Genomic DNA, 17,506 nt, shown 5'->3' on the forward strand with positions numbered 1-17,506 from the left:
GTGAAGAGAGGATAGGGGAAGGGTTTTAGGTAGGGATAATAGCCAGCCAGGCCCAAACCAAGCCCAACAACAACTTAACCAATTTTGTCAAAACGTCGCCGTCGTTACGTCGTATCTCAAGAAAATCGATCGATTTGTCGCCTCCGTCTCCGCCATATACTGCTCTGAAGCTGAACTGAAAATACTCGCTCACTTGAACGACGGCGACGGATTTTTCTTCAATTAGGTAATCACTCTTCAACTCTGTTTTTATGCTCTTGTTCTAATTTTAATCAGCGTAGCTATATAACTAACTATCATCATCATCTGTATGTTTATTCAATCAATGTGTTGTTAAAAATTCAATCTAAAACTGACAAACAGTAGGGTTGAACTTGTTAGGTTAATGGACAGACCGCCTCATGACTATGCTGCATTTCCCCAGCAGCAGCAGCAGCAGCAGTTTGGATTTCATCCTCAGCATCAGCAATTTCCCCCACCTCAGTTTATGCCCCACCATCCTTCAATGCAACAATTTCCTTACCCTCCACCTCACTTCCAGCAGCAGCAGCAGCAGCATCCTCACCATCTTCACCAACAGCAGCACCCTCCTCCTTTCCCACCACAGCCACACCTACCCCCTCACCTCTATCCTCCTTCTCCCTTCCATGATTCCCCTCCCCCTCCAGCTCCTCCGCCGTCCGACCCTGAACTCCAAAAGCGTATCGACAAACTTGTCGAGTATACAGCCAAGAACGGCCCTGAATTCGAACTCATGATCCGTCAAAAGCAGCAGGACAATCCTGCTTATAGTTTCCTCTTTGGTGGGGAGGGTCATAGCTATTATCATTACAAGCTTTGGCTGTCTACACATCCCCAACCCGGATTCCCCTTTAACCCTCCTTTCCCACCTTCTTCCATGCACCCCTTGATAAACCCTGCTGTTGCCACTTCTTCCTCAATCATGGGCGCCCCTCCTATGCACCAACCGCCTTTTCCTCCGTACTATGATCCGCAGCAGCAGCATCACCATCAGCTCTCTCATCCCTTTGGCCCTCACGCTCGTCCAGATTTTGATCCTAAGTCTTTCAAGGGTCTTTCGGGTCCTCTTCCGCCTGATATTGGAATGGAGCTCACTAATGTGCTTAACAGTCTCAATGGCACCAAGGACTCTATCAAAGGTGCCAAGACTTGGTTCATGCAGAGGTCTCCATTTGCACCAGCTCTGGCTGAAGCATTAAGAGACAGGGTTTTAACTGTAGATGATGCTGAGAGGCAACTGCATGTTATTTATCTCGCAAATGATATTCTTTTTGACATGTATGATTAATACCACAACTACACTAATTGTCAGCTGTCTTTTTATATCTCCTTCATATTTTATCTTTGTGTTTTTAATGTCAACCCCGGTTTTGTCTAAAGCTGAATGAATTAGTTCTAGAATTGTGTTGTCAGCTCCAATGGTATCATTTATTTCTGCCAGTTCATTATTTTATCATGATGGCTTGGATGCCATCTCACGGACTTCCGGCATCTTCATGATACACTCAGTTTTGTGTTTCATTACGTTAAACTATGGAAGTTTTCATGTCTATTAGTTCCCTAATTTCTTGCATGTTGTTCCTAAGAATGCTTATTTTGTTTTTTGAGGCTCAACCCAGGTTCTTGTAAACCGAGTAAGAAGGGCAAATAATGTGTTATGATGGGTATGCTTTATATTTACGAGCAACAGACGGTTGTCCTGGATATGAATTACTAATACTAAGATTGTTTGATAGTTTATAGTCAAAGCATAGGACCATACTGCAATGAACTCAATAACCAAAAGATTTCCACTACTATACGAGGCTGTGATTGTTATTAAAATTCCAACGTGAAGCTAAAAGTTTCTAATGCGGTATAATTTATCCAAATTTAAAATCTGTAGCATTACCATATTAACAAATTTCCAAAGTTTATAGGGAATATTTGTGGCAGTTCTTTTTCATGGCTGTGGGCTTGATTTGTTTTTGGAGTTTAATTTGCCAATGATTTTATGATCCATTTTGTGCAATCCAAAATGCAAGTTACTAAGTATGCTGTAATTTCTGGTAATAGTGGTTCAATTAGATGTAGGGCGAGACAAGAACACTATTATGTTAATGTATGAGCTATTCTCTGCCAACTTTATTTTATTGTTCAAGATTTGATTTTCTATTTTCTAGATTAGCCATGAATATTTGTTCTTAATGTAAGCATCTATAGATTTTTATGCTCAGCGAGTCTTCTGGTATTTGATTTAATTTCCTGCAGATATTTTCTGCATTACATGTAGTTTTGACTTTCCACTTCAGGCTAATTCTTGACCTCTTGGCTATTCCACTTTGCAGTTTACAGAGGAGGGTGAATTCTCATGAGCTTGATAACGAGGCCCTTGCATTTAAACCGGTTATTGGGCCTATGCTTGCGAGAGTCTATCACAACCCCCAAAATCAAGATGAAAATCAGCCACGCCTACAAAAAATTCTGCAGTATTGGGCTTCCAACGGGGTATATGATCAAGATACTATTTATGCACTTGAACGTGAGATGGTTGGTGGACCACCAGCAAATTTGTTTCCAGGGCCCCGAAAAGATTTATCTACTGCCTCAGATTCCTTGGCTACTGGAGGTAGCTTCTTTCACCCAAATCAGCCTTGACTTTTCAAAATATATATCAGCAGTTTTTGCCTGCTGATAATTTTGCAAAGCGTAATGTGTGAGACTCTGCTCATGCTTAAACATGCGTCTTTGGACGCTTCTTTGGTAATTTTACATAATTTTCTTCCTGCAGGCTTTACTCAGCAACCAACAAGCTATAATGCTCCAGTTTGGCAGCCTGACGGACAAAGTGCACCGGATCATGTGCATCCTGATAACCAGAGGCCCCTTGCCATGCCACCATCTCTAGGAAACCAGCAATTTATGCCAAGCTCGGTTCCTGCAGGTATCTTTCCAGGGTCCATTCCTATTGGCTCTTCTGTTCTACCGGTCGGTCAACAACCTGCACCACATTCATTGCAAGCACCTTCTACGAATGTTGGTGAAAAGTTGCCACCTTATCCTTTATTCCCACCCGGTCTTATTCCTGGGATGGTAAGAAAGATGCAGATCGGCAGTGGAGTGCCTTATTCTCCTTTGAGTCCCTTGGATATCCCAACAGTTATACCTCCATCCAATGTATCCCCATCAGAAATTCTAGATAGAGTGTCAAAATACTTTAAAGAGATTGGAGAGGTGAACCCGATTGAGGAATCTCTAAACTCTCATTTAGAAGATGAAGATGATGAATACGAGAGAGATCCTCCTGTTCGTAAGGGAGGAGCTTGCATCCCTCCACCCCCAAATTTGCAGGTTGACCCAGAGACTGGAACTTGTGCTGACGGAAGTTTTGAGCGGAAACCAGGATCCACTAGCTCAGGAAGACTGGGACTTGGGGCGGCAGCTGACCCCAACGAGGCAAGTCAATATGATGATGTTTACACATCTTACAGAAAACAGCGAAGTACTAACTACCATACATCCATGAGTGCTAAAGCCGCTACAAAGTGAAGTCTGCGGATATGTCTCACCGTGTTAATCAAGGGTAACACCACAACTTGATATGCGAGATAAAATTTTGTTCTAGTGGAATGTACGAAAGGGTGCTGTAATCTCTCAAACCAGGAAGTGGAGTGTAATTAGAATGGGGAACCTATTGTTAATCATTTTATCCCATAGTGAATCAAGCTGCTGGGAACAAATGTGGGTTTCAGCAGAGGCTTTGAAAGCATAAATTGGAAAGCAGTGGGGGATTAGAATCCATTTGCGAATGACAAAATCACCTGACATGCAAACATTCTATAATTTGTCTGTATGCTTGTGGGCATCATGTGCTCTTTCGATTTGTCAAAGTTTGATCCTTTTATTTGTTGGAACTTAATTTGCAGAACACGTTAATGTGAAGAAAAAAAGATAAAATTTGATCTTGTATATTGTCGAATTGTATGATTTTTTCTGCAGAACAAATTACTGTGAAGACTAGTAAGAGAGAATGAAAAATAATAGGCGAGTGCCACATAATGGGTTAATTTGTGGAATAACAAAGCAATTGATAATGCCGTTTGATAGTAGAAGATGCCACTCCTTGAACTTTTATGTTGCTTATTTTCTTACTATATATATACATCATGAAGATGAAGATGAAGGAAACCAACTACTTGAGACACAAAAATGGAGAATGCACTTCCGTTCGCCGTCCTTGTCGTTACTCTTACAATCACCTACCTCATCTTCAAATATTCCAATGCCTCCTTGAGCGGGAAGAATCTACCTCCTGGCAACACGGGCTGGCCGGTCATTGGTGAAAGCTTGGAGTTTCTGAGCACGGGGCGACAGGGTCATCCAGAGAAGTTCCTGTTTGACAGAATGAAGAGGTACTCGAGTAAGGTGTTCAAGACATCATTGCTGTGCGAGCCAGCAGCAGTGATCTGCGGGGCTGCAGGGCACAAGTTCATTTTCTCCAATGAGAATAAGCTGGTGACCTCGTGGTGGCCTAACTCAGTCAACAAAATCTTCCCTTCTTCACTGCAGACCTCATCTCAGGAGGAATCCAAGAGAATGAGAAAGCTCCTCCCCCAATTCCTGAAACCTGAAGCTCTCCAGCGATACATAGGGATCATGGATAATATTGCACAGAGGCATTTTGCTTTCTATTGGGACAACAAAAACCAAGTCACGGTTTTCCCTCTTGCTAAGATGTACACTTTCTGGTTAGCCTGTCGTTTGTTCCTCAGCATGGACGATCGGGAGGAAGTAGAGAGGTTCGCCAAGCCTTTTGATGCCCTGGCTGCAGGGATTATATCCATACCTATCGATTTTCCAGGGACATCCTTCAACCGAGGCATCAAAGCATCAAATTTGGTGAGGAAGGAGCTGATCAAGAAGATCAAACAGAGGAAGATTGAGATGGCTGAGGATAAAGCATCCGGCACCAAGGATATACTGTCTCACATGCTAACCGCAGTAGACGACAAAGGGGAGTACATGAACGAAATGGATGTAGCAGATAAGATTCTCGGGTTGCTGGTCGGAGGCCACGACACAGCCAGTGCTGCCATAACCTTTGTTGTCAAGTATCTAGCAGAGTTGCCGGAAGTCTACGATAAGGTGTTAGAAGGTAAATGAATGAACAGAATACTCCCAAGCTAGCTTTCCTCTATAATTAACCAAATAATTAACCAACATACATGATGCATAGTTACACACACTCACTCTAATTAATGTATAAATGATTTCGCGGCAGAACAAATGGAAATTGCAAAAGCTAAAGGAGAAGGAGAGGTATTGAATTGGGAAGACGTACAAAAGATGAGATATTCATGGAACGTGGCCAGTGAAGTGATGAGACTTGCTCCTCCTTTACAAGGAGGCTTTAGGGAGGCCATTGCAGACTTCACCTACGCAGGTTTCGATATTCCCAAAGGATGGAAGGTATATATTTCCCTTCATTAATACTTAATTTTGACGCTCACGTTTTCTACATACCTAATTGAACCTCAATGATCAGCTCTACTGGGGTGCCAACTCCACCCACAGAGACCCCGAGTGTTTCCCAGAACCAGAGAAATTCGACCCCTCAAGGTTTGATGGCAAAGGACCTGCTCCTTACACCTTCGTTCCTTTTGGAGGCGGACCTAGAATGTGCCCGGGAAAAGAATATGCTAGACTTGAGATCCTGGTTTTCATGCACAACATTGTCAAGAAGTTCAGGTGGGAGAAGCTGCTTCCTCATGAGAAGATCATTGTGGATCCGCTTCCCATTCCTGCTCAAGGCCTTCCCGTTGCCCTCCATCCCCACAACTCCACCTGATCTTTTACATCAATCACATTGTTGTTTCTTATTTTTGAAGATTATCAATGAAATTAAGCGCTCACCTTTGCTCTATCTCCAAACATTTCTCATACAAGTATAAGCGCATACATAGCGTAGAGGAAATGCATGAGCAAAAGCATAATCACATTCTCTTTGTTGTTTCTTTTTTGGCAATAAAAGTGGCGACACTTTTGATCCAGATAGGGAATCGCATATCTTATATAAAACAAGAAAAATCAACAACAATGTAGATTGCAGGCCAAATATATTAGCTACAGAGTTAGATATAAATGCTCTGGCAACTGCTAGAACTAGGAAACAACCTTCAGCGTTGCTACACAATACAATTGACAACCCAAAAACCAGCAGTCTAAATGGTTAACTTCTCCCTATTTTGAAAAACGTAGGCAACAAAAGAAAAACTGATACATACACAAACACATAAGTCATACTGCTCCAGTTTATATTTTTCAGGTTTGGTTTCATTTCGTATCATCTTTGTCTTATATTCTGAGTCAATCAACTGTCATGGGTTGGGTCATACAACATCTGAAGCGCGCCTTACGCACAGTCGTCATAATCTCAGTCTCAGCATTCTCCAGCATCCTGACGATATCACTGAAAGGAGGGCGAACTTCAGGATTGGTATCCCAGCACCGTGTCATGATCTCACTCAACACAGGTAGACAATCATTTGGGATGACAGGCCTCACACCCTTATTAACCACAGCAAATGCGGCCTGCACTGCTGTCATGTTCTGAAAGGGAAGCAAGCCTGTTATCAGTTCCCAAAGAACAATCCCAAAGCTATAAACATCCACTTTTTGGGTATAGGGTCTATGCTGTATCATCTCTCTGCATGAATAGGCAAAGGCAAACATGAAACAAAATGGTTACGACACAATATACTAACACACCTGCTAAATGAACCAACTGCTACAGAAACCAACAGAGTACCAAAAGGCTAACATTACCGAATACTAACACTGAACAGAGAGCAAACATCACCAAAAATTAACATATAAATCAAAGTTAGCATAGCAAAAGGACAGATTTATCTTCCATTCTAGTCTAGATCTTTTTATTCCCCAAACTGATTCAAAACACTGAGAAATCAAATCAGCATTATGACATAGTAACAAAATAGTAACTCAAAAATATGAAACACTTGGCAGCCAATAATTTGATTGAAGGCAGGGAAAATGGGGCAACAATGTTATGCTGATTCGAGTATTTGCATGGCCACAAATCAATGTACCTCTTAGTACAAGTAGAAAGCTCCTGATTTTGTAAAACACAATTCTAGAGCTTCACAGATGCCTATCTGGCTTTCGGGATTCTCCATCAAAAATTGAAAGAAAAAAATGAAACTGAGGAAGTTCCTGATGCACACATCATACATGGATTATCACACCTCTCTAATGAGATATGTGCCGCAAGATAGCCAACCCAAAATTTCTGGTTTGACCTAAGTTCCCCAATCCCAAACATTAATTAATCAAAGATTCTAATCGGCTAAAGTAGAGCTCCACATCTAATACAACTTTATACACTGAAAAATAGAAGAGACGTAACCCAACAAAGTTGAAATAAACAAAACAGATAAAAGAAATGAAAAAACAAAAAGGCATAACTAAGGTTTATCATTCTTCCTTGGAGAAGAATTATGTTTAAAATGGTGTAAATCTTGAGCAAATACAAGTGACAGACAGGAGAGATAAAGGGAAATGACCTAAATGTAAACCGTTCTCTAAAAATAATTGACATGGAATGCCCAATAACAAATTGAAAGATCAAAAAAATAACAAAAGAAAACTAGAAACAATAAAAACAAATAACTCATAAAACCGCGCTTTATGGCATTCCTGAATCAAAGCATGTAGATCAGTCTGATACATTAAATAGAAAATCAAAGAATCAGTTTCTCCAGACAAAAATATTAAATCTATAATAGTGCTCCTTCCTATTGCACAAAGAAAGTTGTTTCAGAACAGTTACATAATTACTCGTATGAATCCTAGATGTCGAGAAAAAAAACTAATTGGATGTCTAGAAAAGGCTTCAGTTTCTCTTTAAATATATTCCAGCAACCACCGCTGGGACAATGCAGAAACAATGAAGTCCAGGATATTGAGAAGATCTCGAGCATTAAGATTTCTACTTCAAAAGGTCAGTAGCTGTGATTTTCAACACACTAGTGAACAAGATTCTGTATTTTTCCTTATTTTATTTAATTTCATCCTATTTGCACATAGTAGTTTTGACTTTATCATATATTCAAATTTTTGTTTTGTTTTTGCGATGCCTTTCCATCTCCTCCCACACCTTCCCCAATTCCCTCTCCTACATATTCCTTATATCACCACCCCTCCACCCTTCTTCTCCAGATGTTCCTTAAACACCATATCTTGTGATGATGTCCTCGGTGTTATTACCAGTGCTTTCCTCACTTGCAAAGATTCCTACTGCCACATTGTTATCTCATGCCAAAATTATCACACCTCCAAGTCCTCCTATGTGGAAAATAATTGACCAAGATCAACCATAAGCATCTCTACCATTATAAAGGTATTCGCTTTTACAGGTTGTAGCATTTAAGATATTGGAGAAATAAAGCTGCTTCTTTGGAGATATGCATGTCTTGGGTTCAAGGCATGGGAATGTACCACCCCTTTACCTACCCTTCCAAATAGTCTGGGAGCACTTAGTGCACCAGCTGAGCCCTTCGAGTGTTCAAGGGGAAAACAGATCAGGCAGTTCTGATTTCTTTTCTTGATGAGCAATAAAGGTCAGTGGAGATGCAGATATCAGATGCTATAAACTAAATCTTTTAAATTATAAGGAACTGATATGAACTTATGATAAGTTTCTTAGTTCAAAAGCAAGTACTTCGACCTGCCAGACACATCAAAAGAAAGTACTTCCACCGCACCGTGGCATAGTATGACATCACAGATACCATGCAAGGTGTCCTTGTACAGCTATGGCTTGGCTACATGCCAAGAAGCTGCTTCTCGTAGCTAGAGGAGGTCCATCGGATGCTCTAACATCTATAGCATTCTTGAAACAATTCTCCATAGTTTTCCTTCTTTTTTCTTCCAGCACAACCTATTTAATTTCAAGACTAGTATCATCTCTCTCCAAGTTAAATTTCATCAAATGATGAAGTTACAAGAGAACCCATTAAAAAAAATTTAAATATAAAAATTAATATAAAGGAACATAAGATAACATTGTTGAATCTGATCCCTGTTTATCTTGAGTTTGTAACTTCACAAGGAGATTTACCTTCCCTATGCCCACTCATCTCCCAAACAAGTGACCATCGGTCACCTCCTCAATCTTCCTATATTTCTAATGCTTCTGATAACAAAATCGAGACAAATGTACGAGTTCTGCACACAAGCAGGATACGCACAAGAACATGGACTACATCTTCCTTAGCTTCCTCTCTTTTAACTTGAGTAACAGCTCCAAAAGATAATAAAAACAATCAAAAATTACCAAAGAACCTAAAATTTGCTAACTATCATGTTGAACCACATTTATGAGACAGAAAAACGTAATGGGCATAGAAATATAAGAAACATCTCAAGGACTTAGCGAAAGGAAAATTTAAAAGGTCCCAACTGGAAACAAAGAACTCATACTAGAATGACACAAAAGAGAGAAATCAAAATGCATGAATGGGTTTAGAGCCTTACGGAGCCATCCATCGATATGTCCCTGTTTCAGGCGTCATTCCCTCAGTCTGCACCTCAATCCGTGCAACACCAAAATCTGCAATTTTTATCGACTTATCAGCAGAAATTAGAAGGTTATCTGACTTTAAATCTCGATGTATAAAACCAAGCCCATGAACATATGACATCCCCCTTGCAACATCCAAAGCCTGCTTGACTGCTAGTTTCAATGGTACAGCCCGATTCTGCCTCTTTGTTAGAAACTGGCGAACCGACCCGCCCTTGGCATATTCAGTCACAATGCACCAGACCATGGGCTTACGGCATCCACCAATAAAGCGCACAATGTTAGGATGCTTTAATGTAGCAAGCATCATCACTTCCTGCTGAAACTGCTGCTCCATCACTTGTGCCTTTTCAGGGCTATTTTCTGGCCTCTCCAAAATCTTTATTGCAACATCCTCCCCATTGTAAGTTCCCCTGTACAATTTTCCGAAAGCACCTTGGGCAAAAGCTGTGCCCATGATGAGCTTTCTCAAATCAATTGTCCATTCATCATAATTGGCAAGTCCCTCAGTTGGGTACCTGCTATCCATCAAGGCTTGTGCTAAGGCATCATCATTTAGCGCATGGGTAACTTTCCCAGGACGGAAAACACTTTGGCCAACAGAGACACTGTAGTTGTGGTGATTAACAGGTTTTAGACCTGGATGACTCAAGATATGGGTAAGAGAATCATTCGAACCCACACTGCTATTGTCGATGGACATAGAGACAGAGCCACCAGCATTACTGGTTTGCATACTATCAATGGACATGTTTGTACCCTCATCAAGCTTTTGATAGAAACCTTGCGTGAAATCATAGTAATTGTTCTCACTCTCATGATGATGAGTATTTCCTCCAATAAGTCCCGTAAATTTAGGGCCTTCCACCATCTTCCCAATCATGAATGGACCGACTTCGCGAAAATAACAATTAAGTCACGGAGAGGGACCTTTGTAACTACTCTTATCCTCCAAAGCTTCTCAAAGTCATTTGGTGGCACCAACTCTGAAATGGAGAAGCTCCCCCTGCAAAAGCCATATGTAAACACATACAAAACCAAATCAACACATATAACATAACAGTAAGTTCGTAAATCATACAACAACAGTTGACCTAAAACCAAATGTTTTACAACAGCAAATTAAAAAAAAGTCTTGGGGAGCCCCAAAACTGAAGCAAAAACCTTCCAAATTCAATAAAGTCGTTTTCTTTTTAAGTGGGTGAGATTTAATAAAGCTCTAATTTAACAAAAGTTAGAAACTTTACATAAAATTAAGCAACACAAATTTGTTGTAGTAAATAACAAGCTAAAAGCTAGTAAAAAACAAGAACAAAAATACATCACCATCATCATCATCAAAGAGTATAGATCAGGTAGGTTGAATTAGAGTCAAAATTAGGCGATCAGTGGAATATATTCGGATGATTAATAAATAACAATAAAAACAACTAATAATTACAGTTTTAAACAATCAAAACCCCAAATAATTGGGGAAATTAATAAAAAAACCGCGCAGTCGCATATAATTTAAAATAAACGAGCTGAAAGATAATGAACTGATTGACAAAAATTAAATGAAATGCAGAGAAACATACACATAATTACCTGATTGATTAGTTGATTTGATAAGCAGTTAATTAGTAATTGAAGTTTAAGTTGTGAAATTTGTAGAGAGTGAAAGAAGACGACCCCAAAACCAGAGAAAATAGCAGTCTTTGTTTGATTTTTTTCTTTTCTTTAATGTTTCTATTTTTGCAGCTAATTATTACTGGGGAAAAGGTAATATATGGTCCTTATATTTACTTCGAAAAACGTTTACACTCCTTATAGAAAAACTTTGTATAATTAACTAATTTGTATTTTGTATGAAATGTTATATACTAAAAGTTAATAATTAAAATAATTATATAAAAAAAACTAATATAGCATTTTTTTAATAATTCAATGTGAAAAAAGTTGATACTTTAAAAGTTATCAATAATAAACAAGTCATTAATTTATTAAATGATATAAAACATATAAGACTTAACTATAAATAAATAAATTTTAATATTTCAATTCTAAATGTATGCTCAGTGACTTAAGAGAAAACCACAAAAATATTACTATTTAAATAGAAAATAACAAAAATACACACCAATCTAATAATTTACATTGATACCAAAAAAAGATAAAAGTTTACATATTCTAACCAAACTACTAAATAGAAGACACATGGCACACAAAAAGCAAAAAAAAAAGGTCAAAAACGTGTCATAACTGGTCAAAAACGCGTCTGACAAGCGTCAGAATCGCGTCTGACACGCGCGTCAGCGCGTGTCAGCGATTCTCAGCATGTCAAAATAATTTAAACATGTATCAGCTATGTATCAGCTATGTATCTGTTATGTATCTGAAATGTGTCACTGATTCATTTTCTCATATTTTTAAAAATAAAAATAAATAAATAAATATATGCGTGTGTATATATATATAAATTATCATATATAAATTATATACATAGATTGCTTCTAGTATGTATTCGATATATGTATTTAAAAAACGTCTTCTTATTAAATATTTGATGCTTGCTTCGTCCTTTTATTTTTTTCATGTTGCACGAGATTTTGCTTTTAGCTCAATTTATTGTTTATATTTATAATGTATTTATGATGTATCGCCATGTATTTACAGTGTATTGCAAGATATAATACATCGGTAATGTATTAAAATTATATTATTAATTTTTCTCCTCTCTATCTATGATGTATCGATGGTGTATTTATGATGTATCGGTAATGTACTACGATGTATCAACAATGTATCGGTCATTTTAAAATTTATTTCGTTAAAATAATCCAATAAAATTTAAACATGTATCATCTATGTATCTGCCATATATCAGAAATGTATCATCTATATATCACTAATACACACATGTATCGATCATTTTGAAAATTATTTTGTTGAAAATAATCATTCTGAGTTGGAGATAGATTCTAAAAATTGTAATCAATGATGTATCTACGAAATTCATTTCGTTTAAATAATAATAAAAAAGAACATGTATCTACAATGTATTAATGGTGTATTTTATGATGTGTCGACGATTTATCTACAATGTATCGGTGGTGTATATATACGATGTATACATCATGAATGTATCTAATATGTATAATAATATATAGACAATACTTTAAGTTAATCTCAAAAAACAATCTAGATACGTCTCAAAACAACAGGAGCCGACGCAAATTTATAATTTTTATTTTGCATAAAAATCATATTTTAAAAATTGTTCTATTACATCTCGAAAACGTATCACATACATCTCTGATACATTTTTGATACTTCTCTGAAACAATTGAAGATAAATTTCAAAAACAGCATGGATACAGAAATAAGCAGTCTCACTCATCGATTCCAAATCCATGATCATCATAATAATATAAATCACTCAGAAAGCATTTTCATAATCTCCTTTTTTTCTTACTATATTCTTAAACTATTCAACTCCAAGTTAAGCTCTTCAAGAGCTGCCAGATCACCAAACTCAATTGGGATAGAACCACCGAAAAGAATATGAGCTAAGGTCTAGCTCGGTAAGCTTAATAAGATTAAACAATCATGTGCGTATTGAAGAGTGGAAAGAATATTTAGAAACATTAAGGACCAAAAGTGAAGTAAAATTAACAAAAGGAAGAGTGACAAAAACATCACTAAGTTGACATTCATGTAAATGAAACTCCAACAAAAAAGCATCATATTAACTGCATTTAACCAAGACCCATATGTGCTATTGATTTGTATACAATCCATGTCGAAATGCTTCAAAAATGATAACTTAGAAATCCATTTCGGTTTCCAATATACAACCAAGTACCACCAAAAATATTACTGCAAATTGGACAAATGCCCAAAATTAGAAGAAATTAAGCCAATAAATGAAGCATAAGATAAGTTCAATTACCTTAGATTCTTGAAAGAACCAAGAAACTCAAGGAATTATTAAAATCAACAGTGCACAATGACAAAAAAATACAATTAAAAAAATAAGAACTCAACTAATTACAGAGAAATGGAACAAACTCTATTATTTAGATAGAAACACAACATTACTGTAACAAAATTCAAAATAAGAAACCCAAAACTTTAATTTACAACAAGCCAAAATTAAATTATACGAAAGAACAATTCTTTGAATCCCTATGCTATATTCTATCATAATTTACACAATGACAGCTAAATATAACCCAATAACCAAACTTTGTTTAATACCCATCTCATAAAAAGAATGAAGAACATCAAAGTTCGGCAGCAACGACCCCATGGCCGACGGTATGTTTCAGATTTTTTCAAACTTTGACGGCCGATTTTCTCGGAAGATACTATCTTCATCTACTTTATTTGGAGAAGGCGATCATTTGCGATCTTGCGCTTCACTTGACGACGGCGGCGATAGTTTAACGGAGGCGGACAGAGAAAGAGAAGATTTCTGCTATTTGGTGTTTCAATTTCTGGTTTTGCCAATATAAGAGGAGAATGAAAGTGGGTATAAAAAGTAATAATTATGCCAGCTCATCTATTTATTGTAAAATGTTCTGGGTAGAAGAGAAAACTTAACAAACTGTTGGTATTTGAGAAATTTTTTGCCGCAATAGTAATTAATGTGTAATTTTCTCGTGACTTAAATATAGCATCAAATATGAAGCATATTCAAATAGACTGAAATTATTTATATTAATTTTTTAAAATTAATTAATAATTATTATATGATCAAAATGATCAAAAATTACTATTCATAAAATTTTATAATTTAACATCACTGTTAATTTAATATAGATTTTACTATTCAATATAATCTTTATATTTTAATAAAAAAATAAATTTATCCTACTTTTATTTATGATTTATTTATTTAATTAATTAATTATTATATAATAAATATGTCTTCTTCTTCTATGGTCAAACACAAAAAAAGCTGCAACTCAAATGCAAAAGCTAAAAACGGCCACCAAACAGGAAAAAAAACAAACAAAAAGACCATCTATTAAGCCTTATGCTAACGGACTAGCAGGGATCAGCACAAGGCAAACAACAATAAAAGCGACCAACTAAAACAAAAGTTATGTTTGACTCATGAAATAAGTTAGAAATAGAATAGTTATTCTGTATAAAATACATATTCTTTATCTTCGTTTATGAAATAATTAACTTCATGAAATTAGCAATGCATAGTTTTGTCGAATAACAGTTCCTCCCAAAAAATATAGAATAGTTATTTCATTCCGTATGGCCAAAAAGTTCAAATTAGCATCTACAGAGAACTTAATCAAACGCCTAATTAGAATTCATGATTTTCTAAATAAAAACAGCTTAGGAAGCAATACTCAATCTTTTTTCCTTTGAAGTCTCACACCTGCCCTTAACTCTTATCTCCAACCAGCTGATCTGTCTTCTTTAACGACATGTGTGTCTTATGATACCTAACCATGAAAGGACTTCTTCCAAACATTATTAGACATTATCAGAATATACACAATAAAATATAGATGATCAATAGTTTCTCTTTTGTCATTGCATAAGCTATAGATATATGAGATAATAGTCCCCCAACTAAGGAGTTTATCTTTAGTCATAATTTTTCCTTTTAACACAAGCCAGAAAACAAAGGCATGTCTGGGAATAGAACCTACAAACCAGATGACGGAGTACAAAAAGACTTTTTCTTTATCATCACTCGGGATTTGAAAGGCACTCTTAACAAAAACCTGCCATTTTTGTTAGCTGCCATTTTTGAAAGGCACTCTTAACTAAGCATTCACCATGTCTTCGACAATAGGGTTGGGCGAACTCCAAAATTGTTTCTCCACACCTGATTTACTATGGGTTTAGATGGAATCTCAGCATCTTTGAAGGTCAGATTAGGACATCTATCTCTCACGGATTTTCCTCCAAGCCAAGGATCATTGCCAAAAGAAAAACCATCACCCTTACCAAGCTTATAATCAAACAACTTTAGAATAGAGAGTTTAAGATTAAAGATATCAAACAGCTTAAACTATTCACCCTATTAAGGATATTAAGGATATCAAACAGCTTGAACTACTCACCCTATGGAATTACTCTCTCAATCCTCAGTTCAAAATACTAAAAGATGAAGGAGATATATTGCTTCACCAAGTCTTCAGCTTAAAACATCAAAAACTCCTTTGATTAAATCCAACATACAATCTCAATTTTTTATTAGATGATGATGGAAAATAGATTTTCAAGCTTTGATCATCAACCTAGGTTTAGGTTTGTGTCTTTAAGGTTTTTAGAGAGAGAAATGAAACCATGGTGAGAGAAAATAGAGTGCAAAATGATTTGAATTCAAGTTAACTCATATATATAGACAGATCGTTTTGGACGATCTTCAACCAGCTCGTCCAAACATACTTTTTTTGTCTTTTTCTTGCAGACGATTGTCATAAATATACATACTTCCTCCGTCCACAAAAGATAGGCTTGTTTCTATTTTGGGTGTCCCAAATTATAGGCTTATTTTCATTTTTAGAAAGTAGTTAACTAGATAAATGTCTAAAATATCCTTAATTAAATTAGCTTTAGCCAACTAAATTAAAGTGATAATGGCTTTCATAACAACAATAATTAATGCATTTTGATAGTTTCGGTATTAAAAGTAATTTTATATATACTATATGAGTGATTTTGAATTATTAATCAATTAAAATACATAAAAAAAGAGGAATGCATTAACTATTTAATAAGGATACTAGAGAGTTAGTATTATTCTAACTAAATAATTTAACTAAAATTCTTAATATGTGTGTAAATGAAACAAGTCTATCTTTTGTGGACGGAGGGAGTATCAATTAGGATTAATGTTATAAAAATTCACCAACTTTACACATTTTCTCATTTTAATCACATCGTTTAAATCGTCATTTTCATACACAAACTACCAATTTTTCTCAAATTCATACATTGTTCAAAATTCTGGTGAAAATTGTTGAGTTGGCAACCAGATAATGACTTGCCATAACAAACCGGATACTGACGTGCCGGATTTTTGAATGGTGTATGAATTTGAGAAAATTTGGTAGTTGGTGTATGAAAATGACAATTTTTAAACGGAATGATTAAAATGAGAAAACGTGTAAAGTTGATGAATTTTTATGACAGTGCCCCTGTTAATTAACATGTACGTCACCCCAATCATACATTCCAAGTTTTAATATAATATACGACATCTCATTTCGGAAAGATCATTAGAACACACGTCAGACACTACGTCTCTTACGATATCTGATTATGGGGTATTACAGATATTTCACTAATAAATGGAGGTACGTTAATTTTATTATTTGTAATAAGAGATAAAAAAATTAAAATTGATAATTTATGTAAAAATGATTAAAAATAGAGAAAGAGTAATAAATAGTGTTTGCATATCAAAACTTTTCACACCCCATATTGGACTTACAGATTGTACCTTTCCAATTAGTCCATAAGGATCGAACATCCATATTTCAAGACCATACAACCTGATTACATGAAAAGCGTCAACCTAAAGCAAATCACCCTCGAGAAAAAAAATGAATTTCAAAGATTTTGGGAAAATTTAAAGAAGGTTTTCTTGTACGTTCATCGCAAAATATTTCTAAATCCTAATACACCCAATGTCAAACAGTTGCCAAGAAGCACAATCTAGAAAACACAACATGCGCTCTAGCCACGCCTTCATAATTCCAAATGCCCGGATTCGTTATAGTTCCTCATGTGATATTCCGACTATCCCATGAATTGGTTATTTCTAAACGAGTCATGACGGGTATGATGAACATACCTTGTCTCCACATTGGATAGAGAACGGGGTTAAAGGGATCAAAAACTGCTAATTTATAAAGAGCCATAAGACCGGCTCAAAATTAGGGTTGT

The 17,506-nt window shown here is 36.3% G+C and overlaps 3 protein-coding genes and 1 pseudogene across 5 annotated transcripts; 2 read left to right on the plus strand and 2 right to left on the minus strand.

Moving 5' to 3' along the window:
• The first annotated feature begins 52 nt into the window (after positions 1-52).
• LOC126668977 (uncharacterized) lies at positions 53-3,969 on the plus strand. Of its 2 annotated transcripts, none has more exons than XM_050362248.2 (4): positions 53-226; positions 367-1,299; positions 2,349-2,629; positions 2,792-3,969. In XM_050362248.2, exons 2-4 carry the CDS (start codon positions 386-388, stop codon positions 3,547-3,549), a joined length of 1,953 nt encoding a protein of 650 aa, XP_050218205.1. In that variant the 5' UTR covers positions 53-226; positions 367-385; the 3' UTR covers positions 3,550-3,969. The 2 variants fall into 2 exon arrangements, with proteins under 2 accessions (XP_050218205.1, XP_050218204.1); XM_050362247.2 differs by having other exon boundaries at positions 55-226; positions 382-1,299.
• A 98-nt stretch (positions 3,970-4,067) lies between these two features.
• Positions 4,068-6,028, plus strand: LOC126668978 (beta-amyrin 28-monooxygenase-like). The gene is made up of 3 exons (XM_050362249.2): positions 4,068-5,155; positions 5,282-5,469; positions 5,546-6,028. The coding sequence occupies exons 1-3, from the start codon at positions 4,210-4,212 to the stop codon at positions 5,846-5,848; spliced, it is 1,437 nt and encodes a 478-aa protein (XP_050218206.1). The 5' UTR covers positions 4,068-4,209; the 3' UTR covers positions 5,849-6,028.
• Positions 6,029-6,087: 59 nt separating this feature from the next.
• Positions 6,088-11,328, minus strand: LOC126668980 (serine/threonine-protein kinase STY13). Of its 2 annotated transcripts, none has more exons than XM_050362250.2 (3): positions 11,189-11,327; positions 9,556-10,607; positions 6,088-6,706 (listed from the first exon to the last, which is right to left on the minus strand). In XM_050362250.2, the coding sequence occupies exons 2-3, from the start codon at positions 10,482-10,484 to the stop codon at positions 6,367-6,369; spliced, it is 1,269 nt and encodes a 422-aa protein (XP_050218207.1). In that variant the 5' UTR covers positions 10,485-10,607; positions 11,189-11,327; the 3' UTR covers positions 6,088-6,366. The 2 variants fall into 2 exon arrangements, with proteins under 2 accessions (XP_050218207.1, XP_050218208.1); XM_050362251.2 differs by lacking the exon at positions 6,088-6,706 and adding an exon at positions 7,687-8,989 and having other exon boundaries at positions 11,189-11,328.
• A 5,639-nt stretch (positions 11,329-16,967) lies between these two features.
• On the minus strand, positions 16,968-17,481 carry LOC126668661 (photosystem II CP47 reaction center protein-like; annotated as a pseudogene).
• Between the last annotated feature and the right edge of the window lie 25 nt (positions 17,482-17,506).

The sequence above is a fragment of the Mercurialis annua genome, linkage group LG2 (assembly GCF_937616625.2).
Source record: "Mercurialis annua linkage group LG2, ddMerAnnu1.2, whole genome shotgun sequence".
In the NCBI taxonomy this organism is placed as follows: domain Eukaryota; kingdom Viridiplantae; phylum Streptophyta; class Magnoliopsida; order Malpighiales; family Euphorbiaceae; genus Mercurialis; species Mercurialis annua.